Source organism: Salmo salar, chromosome ssa10 (assembly GCF_905237065.1).
Source record: "Salmo salar chromosome ssa10, Ssal_v3.1, whole genome shotgun sequence".
NCBI lineage: Eukaryota > Metazoa > Chordata > Actinopteri > Salmoniformes > Salmonidae > Salmo > Salmo salar.
This window is the reverse complement of record NC_059451.1, coordinates 40,826,174-40,841,663: the sequence shown is the minus strand read 5'-3', so window position 1 is coordinate 40,841,663 and position 15,490 is coordinate 40,826,174. Positions and strand designations below refer to the sequence as shown.

The 15,490-nt window shown below is 44.8% G+C and overlaps 1 protein-coding gene across 3 annotated transcripts in view; it reads left to right on the top strand.

Annotated features, from left to right (window-relative positions):
* tns3.2 (tensin 3, tandem duplicate 2) overlaps positions 1 to 15,490 on the top strand; it is a 93,481-nt gene that overhangs the window by 17,000 nt on the left and 60,991 nt on the right. For 2 of the 3 annotated variants that reach the window (XM_045687764.1, XM_045687763.1), the window contains exons 6-11: positions 3,456 to 3,539; positions 3,815 to 3,927; positions 4,057 to 4,117; positions 5,160 to 5,235; positions 5,383 to 5,512; positions 5,790 to 5,855. In XM_045687764.1, the coding sequence (XP_045543720.1) occupies positions 3,456 to 3,539; positions 3,815 to 3,927; positions 4,057 to 4,117; positions 5,160 to 5,235; positions 5,383 to 5,512; positions 5,790 to 5,855 (530 nt within the window). The remainder of the gene's footprint in view (positions 1 to 3,455; positions 3,540 to 3,814; positions 3,928 to 4,056; positions 4,118 to 5,159; positions 5,236 to 5,382; positions 5,513 to 5,789; positions 5,856 to 15,490) is intronic. The other variant, XM_045687765.1, reaches the window with a different exon arrangement.

Genomic DNA, 15,490 nt, shown 5'->3' with positions numbered 1-15,490 from the left:
AAGGGCAGTGTGATTGCGATTGCGTCGTCTGTGGACCTTTTGGGGCGGTAAGCAAATTGGAGTGGGTCTAGGGTGTCAGGTAGGGTGGAGGTGATATGGTCCTTGACTAGTCTCTCAAAGCACTTCATGATGACGGAAGTGAGTGCTACGGGGCGATAGTCATTTAGCTCAGTTACCTTAGCTTTCTTGGGAACAGGAACAATGGTGGCCCTCTTGAAGCATGTGGGAACAGCATACTGGGATAAGGATTGATTGAATATGTCTGTAAATACACCAGGCAGCTGGTCTGCGCATGCTCTGAGGACGCGGCTGGGGATGCAGTCTTGGCCGGCAGCCTTGCGAGGGTTAACACGTTTAAATGTTTTACTCACATTGGCTGCAGTGAAGCAGAGCCCGCAGGTTTTGGTAGCAGGCCGTATCAGTTGCACTGTATTGTCCTCAAAGCAGGCAAAGAAGTTGTTTAGTTTGTCTGGGAGCAAGACATCGTGGTCCGCAACGGGGCTGGTTTTCCTTTTGTAGTCCATTATTGACTGTAGACCCTGCCAAATACTTCTCGTGTCTGAGCCGTTGAATTGCGACTCTACTTTGTCTCTATACTGATGCGTAGCTTGTTTGACTGCCTTGCGGAGGGAATTGCTACACTGTTTGTATTCGGCCATGTTTCCGGTCACCTTGCCCTGATTAAAAGCAGTGGTTCTTGCTTTCAGTTTTGTGAGAATGCTGCCATCAATCCACGGTTTCTGGTTGGGGAAGGTTTTAATAGTCGCTGTGGGTACAACGTTACCGATGCACTTGCTAATAAACTCGCTCACCGAATCAGCGTATTCATCAATGTTATTGTCCGACGCTATGCGGAACATATCCCAGTCCACGTGATCGAAGCAATCTTGAAGCGTGGAACCCGATTGGTCAGACCAGCGTTGAACAGACCTGAGCACGGGCGTTTCCTGGTTTAGTTTCTGTCTATAGGCTGGGAGCAACAAAATTGAGTTGTTGTCAGATTTTCTGACAGGAGGGTGGGGGAGGGCTTTGTATGCGTCGCGGAAGTTAGAATAACAATGATCCAGGGTTTTGCCAGCCCGGGTTGCGAATTCGATATGCTGATAAAATTTAGGGAGCCTTGTTTTCAGATTAGCCTTGTTAAAATCCTCAGCTACAATAAATGCAGACTCAGGATATGTGGTTTACATAGAGTCAAATTAAGTTCTTTCAGGGCCGCCGATGTGTCTGCTTGGGGGGGGGGGGGGGTATACACGACTGTGATTATGATCGAAGAGAATTCTCTTGGTAGATATTGCGGTCGGCATTAGATTGTAAGGAATTCTAGGTCAGGTAAATAAAAGGACTTGAGTTCCTGTATGTTTTTATGATCACACCACGTCTCGTTAATCATAAGGCATACATCCCCGCCCTTCTTCTTACCAGAGAGATGTTTGTTTCTGTCGACGCGATGCGTGAAGAAACCAGGTGGCTGTACCGACTCTGATGACGCACCCCGAGTGAGCCATGTTTCCGTGAAACAAAGAACGTTATAATCTATGATGTCTCTCTGGAAGGCAACCCTTGCTCGGATTTCGTCTACCTTGTTGTCAAGAGACTGGACATTGGCGAGTAGTATGCTCGGGAGTGGGGCGCGATGTGCCTGTCTACGGAGCCTGACCAGAAGACCGCTCCGTCTGCCCCTTCTGCGGCGCCGTTGTTTTGGGTCACCGGCTGGGATCCGATCCATTGTCCTGGGTGGTGGACCAAACAGAGGATCTGCTTCAGGAATGTTGTATTCCTGGTCGTAATGTTGGTGAGTTGACGTTGCTCTTATATCCAATAGTTCCTCCCGACTGTATGTAATAAAACTTAAGATTTCCTGGGGTAACAATATAAGAAAGAACACATAAAAAAACTTAATACTGCATAGTTTCCTAGGAACGCGAAGCGAGGCGGTCATCTCTGTCGGCGCCGGAAAGGGACCGACACACATGCATATTGATACCACACACACATGCATTCACATTCCTTCACCCTCTTTACATATGCTGCTGCTACTCTGTTTATTCGTTTATTATCTACTGTTTGCATAGTCACTTTCCCCTACATACAGGTACGTACATATTACCTCAATTACCTTGACTTACCCGTATCTTCGTAATTGTTATTTTTTCTTCAAGGCAACCTACAATAGATTCCACGGACCCCTCAACCCTCAAAACTATAGCAATACAGGAACCCCAATGGAGGCTCGCCATGGGCCAAACTGGATGACTCCTGTCAGTACTTTGATCTTTGAATTTGGAATATTCCTTTATCTGAGGTAGCCCCCCCCCCCCACCCCCAATGCAGAGTACTTGCAGGAGTCATCCTCTTGGCCCAGGACGAGCTAGGCCCTGCTTAGCCGAAATGTAGATACTATGACCCGCTTTCTCCTGATCTACTGAAAAAAATTATCCTTCAAGTGATTAAGTGGATTTGTGTGTTTTTTTTCTCTCAAGGAACTAACATATGTTTTAGTATATGGATGTTGTGAGGGGCTGGAAAAACATTGATAGAGGTGCTTAAATTTGACTTCTGAAAAGGTGTGATATTAAAAATACAAACAATTAAAAGTAATCCATTCATAATTCACTGTAATTCATTAATTTAAAAATGTATTGTTTTTAATATACTAGTCAAATCAAATCATTACTTTACTGGTAAATACTTGCTCATGAGCCCTTCCCAACGATGCAGAATATATATATATATATATATATGTAACGTCGGTCGTCGGAAGAAGTGGACCAAAACGTAGCGGAGTTAGTGCTCAACATATTTAATTAAACGGAACACTATACAATTACAAAAACAATAAACTGACAGCCACCACAGTCCTGTCAGGTGCAACCACTGTAACAAGAACAATTACCCACAACCCCCAAATGAAAAGTAGGCTACTTATGTGTGACTCCCAATCAGCCACAACCCTCTACAGCTGTGCCTGATTGGAAGTCACACAGCCAAAATAAACGAAACAATCAAAACACACACTTCTCTTCTGCCATATTTATAATATATATATAGTAACACAGGAGAAATAAAATACACAATAATTAAGCTACACACAGGGAGTACCGGTACCAGATCAATGTGCAGGGGTACGATGTATTTGAGGTAGATATGTACATAAAGGCAGGGTAAAAGTAACTAGGTAAAGTAACTATTAGATAATAATAAGAAACTAAGGCAAGCTAGCAATAACTAGCATTAGCATTCAGTAGGGAGAGTAAGCATGTGCAACCTGAACAAGTGCACAATTCGTCCTGCAGACCTGGCTCTAGACTGTATGTGTGTGACCTCCTCAGTGCAGACCTGGCTCTAGACTGAATGTGTGTGTCCTCCTCAGTGCAGACCTGGCTCTAGACTGAATGTGTGTGTCCTCCTCAGTGCAGCCCTGGCTCTAGACTGAATGTGTGTGTCCTCCTCAGTGCAGACCTGGGTCTAGACCACTTTGCCATGAGAAGGTTCTACAACGACAAAGTATCTTCTCTAATGACTCCCTCGCAGAAACGGTAAGAAACCACCCCACACAAAGCAAATCTGATTGGTTAACTTCAAGTTCACAGAAGCTCCTCTGCACAACAGATCAATATAGTTCAAAGGTCAACTGTCTGGTCATCAGTGAGCTTCAGATGTGGCCTTCTGGCTGAGGGCTTCCTTGTTCTGAAATTTTACCTGATATTACAGCGGTCAGGTGTCAGACTTGGGAGGTCAATCACTTGACATACAGTCTTCCTCTCCCCCCCCCCCTCTCTCTCTCTCTCTCTCTCTCTCTCTCTCTCTCTAGGTATGTGTGGATGTTCAGCAGTCTGCTGAGGGGAGTTATGAACATGGATCACTCTCCTCTCTTCCTCCTTTGTGTGGTTCTTCACGGCGTGCCCAACATCAATTCTGTGGGAGGTTAGACACACCCAAACAAACACTATACTACACCTCTCACATCACAGTGATACACACTGTTCTCAGATATACATTTTATGATGCACTACTGAATTAGCAATGTATATTTCCTGTTTCTGTTGTCTGCAGAATGCGGTCTGTTCCTGAGAGTGTACCAGAGCCTGCAGGTCATCTGCACTTCAGCAGTCTAGTGAGATACCATACTCATTCACACTTCATTTGGATGTTCCGGATAGTCCATCTGTAGATGCTCTACAGATGGCCATAGTATCAACAAACTATCTGTTGAAAAGCAACTCTTTTCTAAGGTTACAGTTATACTCTTAGAAACAAAGGTGCTATCTAAAACCTAAAAGGGTTCCTTAGCTGTCCCCATAGGAGAACACTTTGAAGAACCCTTTTGAGTTCCATGTAAAACCCTTTACACAGAGGAACCCAAAATAGTTCTACCTGGAACCAAAAAGGAACCTATGGCAGTTTGGACAACATTTTTTTACACCAGAATTTCTGGGGACCAATTTTTTTGCCCAAATCTAATGACACAACCTTAAAATATGGAAAGTTAGATTTTTACTTAAAAAAAACAACCTTAAAATCATTGAATCTCTTATCAAAATGGAAAGAAACCAATAAATACATTTACCAATACATTTTTTTTTTCAAATGATCTTTCTCAAACACTTTGTATATTGTCCCATACAATAATCTGTACTCTGATTTTTTTGCTCCTAAAAATGCAATTTAAAATCATAATAATAATTGGTGACCCCACTGCAATTCCCTGCGTCCCCGACTTTGAATACCACTGTCCTATGGGGACCGCTGCAGAACCCTTTTGGAACCCCTTTTCCCCCAAAATTGTAGTGTTAGGGTTAGGTTTAGAGTAAGGGTAAGGGTTAATGTTAGGGTTAGGGTTAGTAAATATTACTGATAGTCTGTTGTAGATAGTCTGTAGAGCATCTGCATTGCTTGCTGTTTGGGGTTTTAGTACAGCACTTTGTGACATCTGCTGATATAAAAAAGGCTTTATAAATACATTTGATTGATTGATTGATCTACAGATGGACTATGGAAATATAGTGTTACCATGGTAATAATATTATGTGTATGAAAAAGTATGAAAATGTATCCACTCACTGTAAGTCGCTCTGGATAAGAGTGTCTGCTAAATGACTCAAATCTAAATGCAAATGTGTGTTTACTTTGTCTGTGTGTGTTTATACCTGTCACAGTCACGTGCGAGCAGTACAGACAGACAGGGTTTACTTTGTACTGCAACCAGCTCAACTGCTGAAGGGAGACATAATGGTAGGTATAATCACACTCATATACAGTACCTGCACATTTAAAATCCGGAATTGAATGGAATGTTATACAAAGCTCAGTGGTCTGACTGTATGAACCTTATAGACAGCCAGGTGAGGTAACTGTCTGTGTCTGCTCTCTGTGGTTCAGGTGGTGTGTTATAATAAAAACCACCAGACAGCCAGCCGAGAGGTCATCTTCAGGCTCCAGTTTCACACTGGCATTATCCACGGTCGCCCCCTGCTTTTCCCCAAGGAAGACCTTGACACAGCTTATATAGGTACAGTAGTAGGCCTACTGGGAAGCCTAATACAATGAATGACCTACTCTCTCTCCCTTTCTTTCTCTCTCCCTCTCTCTCCCTCTCTCTCTCTCTCTCTCTCCCTCTCTATCCCTCTCTCCCTCTCTCTCTGTGTAAATATAGTCACAGGCTAACCTTGGTCTAATCACCAGGTGATGAGTGCAGGCATGAAATACAGATGAAAGCAAACGTATGCAGGTAGACATGCACACACACACAGATAGAGATGGAAGATCAACTTCCCTCCCTTTTCCAGATCCCAGGTTTCCAGACGATGGGAAAGTTGAGTTGGTGTTCTCTGAAAGTCCTGAGAAGATGCCAGGTAATTCCCGGCCGTCATCGTTGTTAGGCATAATCCTAATCTCAGGATCACAACGAACACACACCTGGACCACCACTACAGCTGGTGTGGCTGACTAACAGCCCCTGCCAACCCCGTCACCCTACAGTCACACATCCTGTAAGGACTATTTAAAAGTTCCAATTCGTCACGATGCATGAGTGATGCAAACTGTTTTTGACACGTTGAGGTAATGTCCAGACTTAGATACAGTTGGGGGATGTTCCCATTTATTGAATAAAATAATATGATGACAGATTAAACTTGATGATTTACCACGGTGGTGACGATTTGTGGTTGAGTAATCTGGGTTAAAGGCAACCTTGTGAATAGCTGTAAAAACCATGTGAATCTTCTGTTCACCCATGTATGACGACTACCTGGTTACCTGTGACCTTATACACCTGAGCCATCACCTGACTTACCACCTGACCCATACCCTCAGTGAGACTGCTCTCTAGTGGTGAGAACTGACAGCCCAAAACAGACAAAACTAGACAAACACAAACCCTATCAAAATGGCTCTATTATATCCTGTCAGCTGCCGTCACAGCCCTTCACCCTGCGGTCACATATCCTGTCAGCTGCCGTCACAGCCCTTCACCCTGCAGTCACATATCCTGTCAGCTGCCGTCACATAATTTCACCCTGCAGTCACATATCCTGTCAGCTGCCGTCACAGCCCTTCACCCTGCAGTCACATATCCTGTCAGCTGCCGTCACAGCCCTTCACCCTGCAGTCACATATCCTGTCAGCTGCCGTCACAGCAGGGGCGAAAATCTGATATCAACTTTGGAGGGGACAATTACATGAAATTTTCTCAAGAGCAATTCCTGAGGGGGCCACCAAAAGTAGTGCTGTAACACATAGCCTACATTGTAATATGGTAAATGTATATTGAGGAACCAAAGAAATAAGGTGTTTGCCGTACTCCTAACTACCGGTACCCAAAACTACACAACTAATCACAACAGCAATACCATTGCCTTTAACAAATCTTAGTTCAGTCACCAGTTTAAGTTGAGAGTGGGGGGTATCCATGGCATTTTCCAATTATGTTCCTATTTTACAAGTTAAAAAAATGGAGAACCTTTCATAATGTTGCCAAACAAAGACTCAACAAACTTACCTGAGACTCCCTGTCTCTGCCAGTCTGTCCCTGCATATCTGTCCCCAACTCTGCTGTCTGTGTGCCATCTGTTGCCTGCTCTGCCAGTGACATCATTGTGAAACATTTCCATTAGAATTTCATTTCTTTCTTATGAACATTTTATCAACTAGTCTTTGAGATATTAGGCTACTAGGGTTCTTACTATGCGTTTTGGTGTACTGAAAAATACTCTGATGTCCGTCTTATTTTTCTGCCATTTTTCTACCTGGCTGGCTGGCTGGCTACACACACACACAGTGTGGAGGTTATTTACAGTAGGAGATGGGCTTCTATCATCTTATCTTCTATCATTCCATTTGGGCTTCGATCTAAAAGGTAGCTAGCAAATGTGAAATGGATTAAAATGACAAGAGTTGACAGCTGTATGAGTTCACCATTTACACAACATATGCTGCAACCTTTAGTAATTTTAATAGTTTGTTTCATATTGGCTGGCTTCCAACAATAGCTGAATTTGCAAAGCTAGCGAGCACCAATTCAGTTTCAGTGGTGTTTGCTATAATCTTTGCTACCCGGGTTAAATAAAGGTGAAATAAAATAAATAAATAATAGTTCCCTTGCGACAATTTAGCTTTTGCAACGAGACCATTAAATATATTTAAGACAATGGTAGAAGAGGGTGTAGTTCTGTTCAGTTTGGACTTCAGTTTATCGCTAACCTTATCACAGGGACTTTGAAGCACTAACTTACATCATCTGCATGCTGATCTTGGAATAAATTGACGATAGCAAAGATTCCATCTTTGACGACGCCACATAAATGGAATAGGTACTAGCTAGCTTAATAGTTAATATTTGCGCGCTAGCTCTGCATATTCAGCTAGTGTGTGTGCGCGATTGATTAGATTAACCTCACGTCAGTTACGTTCATTGAGTGCCTTTCAGACAGTAGACATGACCCCTCTGTTACCTTGCAAACTAAGGAACTGGCAGTGGATCAAACCACTGTGAGGCAAAGGGTGGGGGGGGTCGCAATCTTTTGAAACTTAAAAACGCGCTATTAAGTGTCTAAAATCAGCACAATTGCTTTCATTGCGTATTATTAATATTATTTAAATTACATAGTTATGTTTCAGTGATATATTGGGGGGGACAAATCATATTTTTCCCAGGATGGGGGGGTCGTGTCCCCCCCGGGATTTCCGGGATTTCCGCCCCCCCTGGATTTCCGCCCCTGCGTCACAGCCCTTCACCCTGCATTCACATATCCTGTCAGCTGCCGTCACAGCCCTTCACCCTGCAGTCACATATCCTGTCAGCTGCCGTCACAGCCCTTCACCCTGCAGTCACATATCCTGTCAGCTGCCGTCACAGCCCTTCACCCTGCAGTCACATATCCTGTCAGCTGCCGTCACAGCCCTTCACCCTGCAGTCACATATCCTGTCAGCTGCCGTCACAGCATTTCACCCTGCAGTCACATATCCTGTCAGCTGCCGTCACAGCATTTCACCCTGCAGTCACATATCCTGTCAGCTGCCGTCACATCATTTCACCCTGCAGTCACATATCCTGTCAGCTGCCGTCACAGCATTTCACCCTGCAGTCACATATCCTGTCAGCTGCCGTCACAAAAGAACAGAGCAGAGCAGAACAGAGCAGAACAGAGCAGAACAGAACAGAGCAGAGCAGAACAGAGCAGAGCAGAGCAGAACAGAGCAGAGCAGAACAGAGCAGAACAGTACAGAACAGAACAGAGCAGAACAGAACAGAGCAGAGCAGAACAGAGCAGAACAGAACAGTACAGAGCAGAACAGTACAGAGCAGAACAGAACAGAGCAGAACAGAGCAGAACAGAGCAGAACAGAGCAGAACAGAACAGAGCAGAGCAGAACAGAGCAGAGCAGAACAGAGCAGAGCAGAACAGTACAGAGCAGAACAGAACAGAAAAGAGCAGAACAGAGCAGAGCAGAACAGAGCAGAACAGAGCAGAAAAGAACAGAGCAGAACAGAACAGAGCAGAGCAGAACAGAGCAGAACAGAACAGTACAGAGCAGAACAGAGCAGAACAGAGCAGAGCAGAGCAGAACAGAGCAGAGCAGAACAGTACAGAGCAGAACAGAACAGAGCAGAAAAGAACAGAGCAGAACAGAACAGAGCAGAACAGAACAGTACAGAGCAGAATAGAGCAGAACAGAGCAGAGCAGAACAGAGCAGAACAGAACAGAGCAGAACAGAACAGTACAGAGCAGAATAGAGCAGAACAGAGCAGAGCAGAACAGAGCAGAACAGAGCAGAACAGAACAGTACAGAGCAGAATAGAGCAGAACAGAGCAGAACAGAGCAGAACAGAACAGTACAGAGCAAAACAGAACAGAGCAGAACAGAGCAGAGCAGAGCAGAAAAGAACAGAACAGAGCAGAGCAGAACAGAGCAGAAAAGAACAGAACAGAGCAGAGCAGAACAGAGCACAACAGAACATAACAGAGCAGAACAGAGCGGAACAGAGCAGAACAGAAGAGAGCAGAACAGAACAGAGCAGAGCAGAACAGAGCAAAACAGAGCAGAAAAGAGCAGAGCAGAGTAGAACAGAGCAGAAAAGAACAGAGCAGAACAGAACAGAGCAGAGCAGAACAGAGCTGAACAGAGCAGAAAAGAACAGAGCAGAGCAGAACAGAGCAGAACAGAACAGAGCAGAACAGAGCAGAAAAGAACAGAACAGAGCAGAGCAGAAAAGAACAGAACAGAACAGAACAAAGAAGAACAGAACAGAACAGGACAGAGCAGAGCAGAAAAGAACAGAAGAGAACAGAGAAGAACAGAAAAGAACAGAGCAGAACAGAGCAGAACAGAGCAGAAAATAACAGAGCAGAGCAGAGCAGAACAGAACAGAGCAGAAAAGAACAGAACAGAACAGAGAAGAACAGAACAGAACAGAACAGAGCAGAGCAGAACAGAGCAGAAAAGAACAGAGCAGAGCAGAGCAGAGCAGAACAGAGCAGAGCAGAACAGAGCAGACCAGAACAGAGCAGAACAGAACAGAGAAGAACAGAACAGAGCAGAACAGAACAGAGCAGAGCTTAGCGGAACAGAGCAGAACAGAGCAGAGCAGAACAGAGCAGAGCAGAACAGAGTAGAACAGACAAATAACATGACTCACTATCAAATCAAAACCAATCCTTCTGAGACCACCACATCAGAATTGTTCACTTGTTCAGTTAGTCTGAACAGATACAGACAGGTCTGTTTCACAATATGCGTATGTGAGCAGAAATTGTGCAAAAAGGTTTGACCAAAGCAACCTGTGGCTTCTTGCTCTTTCCAGAGAGGGGCAGTATTCAGTACACAGCAGAGACAGAATGGCTAACTGTAACACACACACCTCTGTAACACATCCACACACACCTCTGTAACACATCCACACACACCTCTGTAACACACAATGTTCTGTAACACACACTGTTCTGTAACACACACTGCTCTGTAACACACACTGTTATGTAACACACAAACACACCTCTGTAACACATTCACACACCTCTGTAACACATCCACACACACCTCTGTAACACACACTGCTCTGTAACACACACTGTTCTGTAACACACAAACACACCTCTGTAACACATCCACACACACCTCTGTAACACACAAACACACCTCTGTAACACATCCACACACACCTCTGTAACACATCCACACACACCGCTGTAACACATCCACACACACCTCTGTAACACATCCACACACACCGCTATAACACATCCACACACACCTCTGTTACACATTGACACACACCTCTGTAACACATCCACACACACCTCTGTAACACATCCACACACACCTCTGTAACACATCCACACACACCTCTGTAACACATCCACACACACTTCTGTAACACACACTGCTCTGTAACACATCCACACACACCTCTGTAACACATCCACACACACCTCTGTAACACATCCACACACACACCTCTGTAACACATCCACACACACTTCTGTAACACACACTGCTCTGTAACACATCCACACACACCTCTGTAACACATCCACACACACCTCTGTAACACACACTGCTCTGTAACACACAAACACACTGCTCTGTAACACACACACACTCCTCTGTGACACACACTGCTCTGTAACACACACTGCTCTGTAATACACACTGCTCTGTAACACACACACACACACACACACACACACACACACACACACACACACACACACACACACACACACACACACACACACACACTCTATAACACACACACACACACACACTCCTCTGTAAAACACACTCCTCTGTAATACACACTGCTCTTTAACGCACACACACACACACACACACACACACACACACACACACACACACACACACACACACACACACACACACACACACACACACACACACACACACACACACACACACACACACACACACACACACACACACACACACACACACACACACACACACACACACACACACTCCTCTGTAAAACCCACTGCTCTGTAACACACACTCCTCTGTAATACAAACTCCTCTGTAATACACACTCCTCTGTAACACACACTGCTCTGTAACACACACTCCTCTGTAACACACACTCCTCTGTAACACACACTCTTCTGTAACACACACTGCTCTGTAACACACACTGCTCTGTAACACACTCCTCTGTAACACACACTCCTCTGTAACACACACTGCCCTGTAACACAAACTGCTCTGTAACACACACTGCCCTGTAACACACACTGCTCTGTAACACACACTACTCTGTAACACACACTGCTCTGTAACACACACTCCTGTGTAACACACACTCTCCTCTGTAATACACACTCCTCTGTAACACACACTGCTCTGTAACACACACTCCTCTGTAACACACACTCCTCTGTAGCACACACTGCTCTGTAACACACACTCCTCTGTAATACTCACTCCTCTTTAACACACACTCCTCTGTAGCACACACGGCTCTGTAACACATACTGCTCTGTAACACACACTGGTCTGTAACACACACACACACACACACACACACACACACACACACACACACACACACACACACACACACACACACCTCTATAACACACACACACACACTCCTCTGTAAAACACACTCCTCTGTAATACACACTGCTCTTTAATGCACACACACACACACACACACACACACACACACACACACACACACACACACACACACACACACACACACACACACACACACACACACACACACACACACTCCTCTGTAAAACCCACTGCTCTGTAACACACACTCCTCTGTAATACAAACTCCTCTGTAATACACACTCCTCTGTAACACACACTGCTCTGTAACACACACTCCTCTGTAACACACACTCCTCTGTAACACACACTGCCCTGTAACACAAACTGCTCTGTAACACACACTGCCCTGTAACACACACTGCTCTGTAACACACACTACTCTGTAACACACACTGCTCTGTAACACACACTCCTGTGTAACACACACTCTCCTCTGTAATACACACTCCTCTGTAACACACACTGCTCTGTAACACACACTCCTCTGTAACACACACTCCTCTGTAGCACACACTGCTCTGTAACACACACTCCTCTGTAATACTCACTCCTCTTTAACACACACTCCTCTGTAGCACACACGGCTCTGTAACACATACTGCTCTGTAACACACACTGGTCTGTAACACACACACACTCCTCTGTAAAACACACTCCTCTGTAACATACACTGCTCTGTAACACACACTAGTCTGTTATACACACTCCTCTGTAGCACACATATACACACTCCTCTGTAACAGACACTCCTCTGTAACACACACTCCTCTGTAACACACTGCTCTGTAACACACACTCCTCTGTAACACATACGTCTCTGTAACACATACTGCTCTGTAACACATATTGCTCTGTAACACACACTTCTCTGTAACAGACACACACTCCTCTGTAATACACACTCCTCTTTAACACACACTGCTCGGTAACACACACTCCTCTGTAACACACACAAACACACTCCTCTGTAACAGACACTCCTCTGTAACACACACTCCTCTGTAACACACTCTCCTCTGTTGCACACACAGCTCTGTAACACACACTGTTCTGTAACACACACAAACACACTCCTCTGTAACAGACACTTCTCTGTAACACACACTCCTCTGTAACACACACTACTCTGTAACACACACTCCTCTGTAACACACACACACTCCTCTGTAATACACACTCCTCTGTAACACACACTGCTCTGTAACACACACTCCTCTGTAACACACACACACTCCTCTGTAATACACACTCCTCTGTAACACACACTGCTCTGTAACACACACTCCTCTGTAATACACACTCCTCTGTAACACAAACTCCTCTGTAGCACACACGGCTCTGTAACACATAGTGCTCTGTAACAAACACTGCTCTGTAACAAACACTGCTCTGTAACACATACTGCTCTGTAACACATACTGCTCTGTAACACACACTGCTCTGTAACACACACACACTCCTCTGTATACACACTCCTCTGTAACACACAGCTCTGTAACACACACTCCTCTGTAACACACACTCCTCTGTAATACACACTCCTCTGTAACACACACAAACACACTCCTCTGTAATACACACTCCTCTGTAACACACACTGCTCGGTAACACACACTCCTCTGTAACACACACAAACACACTCCTCTGTAACAGACACTCCTCTGTAACACACACTCCTCTGTAACACACTCTCCTCTGTTGCACACACAGCTCTGTAACACACACTGTTCTGTAACACACACAAACACACTCCTCTGTAACAGACACTGCTCTGTAACACACACTCCTCTGTAGCACACACTACTCTGTAACACACACTCCTCTGTAACACACACACACTCCTCTGTAATACACACTCCTCTGTAACACACACTGCTCTGTAACACACACTCCTCTGTAACACACACACACTCCTCTGTAATACACACTCCTCTGTAACACACACTGCTCTGTAACACACACTCCTCTGTAATACACACTCCTCTGTAACACACTCTCCTCTGTTGCACACACAGCTCTGTAACACACACTGTTCTGTAACACACACAAACACACTCCTCTGTAACAGACACTTCTCTGTAACACACACTCCTCTGTAACACACACTACTCTGTAACACACACTCCTCTGTAACACACACACACTCCTCTGTAATACACACTCCTCTGTAACACACACTGCTCTGTAACACACACTCCTCTGTAACACACACACACTCCTCTGTAATACACACTCCTCTGTAACACACACTGCTCTGTAACACACACTCCTCTGTAATACACACTCCTCTGTAACACAAACTCCTCTGTAGCACACACGGCTCTGTAACACATAGTGCTCTGTAACAAACACTGCTCTGTAACAAACACTGCTCTGTAACAAACACTGCTCTGTAACACATACTGCTCTGTAACACACACTGCTCTGTAACACACACACACTCCTCTGTATACACACTCCTCTGTAACACACAGCTCTGTAACACACACTCCTCTGTAACACACACTCCTCTGTAATACACACTCCTCTGTAACACACACAAACACACTCCTCTGTAATACACACTCCTCTGTAACACACACTGCTCGGTAACACACACTCCTCTGTAACACACACAAACACACTCCTCTGTAACAGACACTCCTCTGTAACACACACTCCTCTGTAACACACTCTCCTCTGTTGCACACACAGCTCTGTAACACACACTGTTCTGTAACACACACAAACACACTCCTCTGTAACAGACACTGCTCTGTAACACACACTCCTCTGTAGCACACACTACTCTGTAACACACACTCCTCTGTAACACACACACACTCCTCTGTAATACACACTCCTCTGTAACACACACTGCTCTGTAACACACACTCCTCTGTAACACACACACACTCCTCTGTAATACACACTGCTCTGTAACGCACACTCCTCTGTAACACACTCTTCTCCGTTGCACACACAGCCCTGTAACACACACTGTTCTGTAACACACACAAACACACTACTCTGTAATACACATACTGCTCTGTAACACACACTCCTCTGAAACACACACTGCTCTGTAACGCACACTCCTCTGTAACACACACTGCTCTGTAACACACACTGCTCTGTAACACACACTCCTCTGTAGCACACACTACTCTGTAACACACACTCCTCTGTAACACACACACACTCCTCTGTAATACACACTCCTCTGTAACACACACTGCTCTGTAACACACACTCCTCTGTAACACACACACACTACTCTGTAACACACACTCCTCTGTAACACACACACACTCCTCTGTAATACACACTCCTCTGTAACACACACTGCTCTGTAACACACACTCCTCTGTAACACACACACACTCCTCTGTAATACACACTCCTCTGTAACACACACTGCTCTGTAA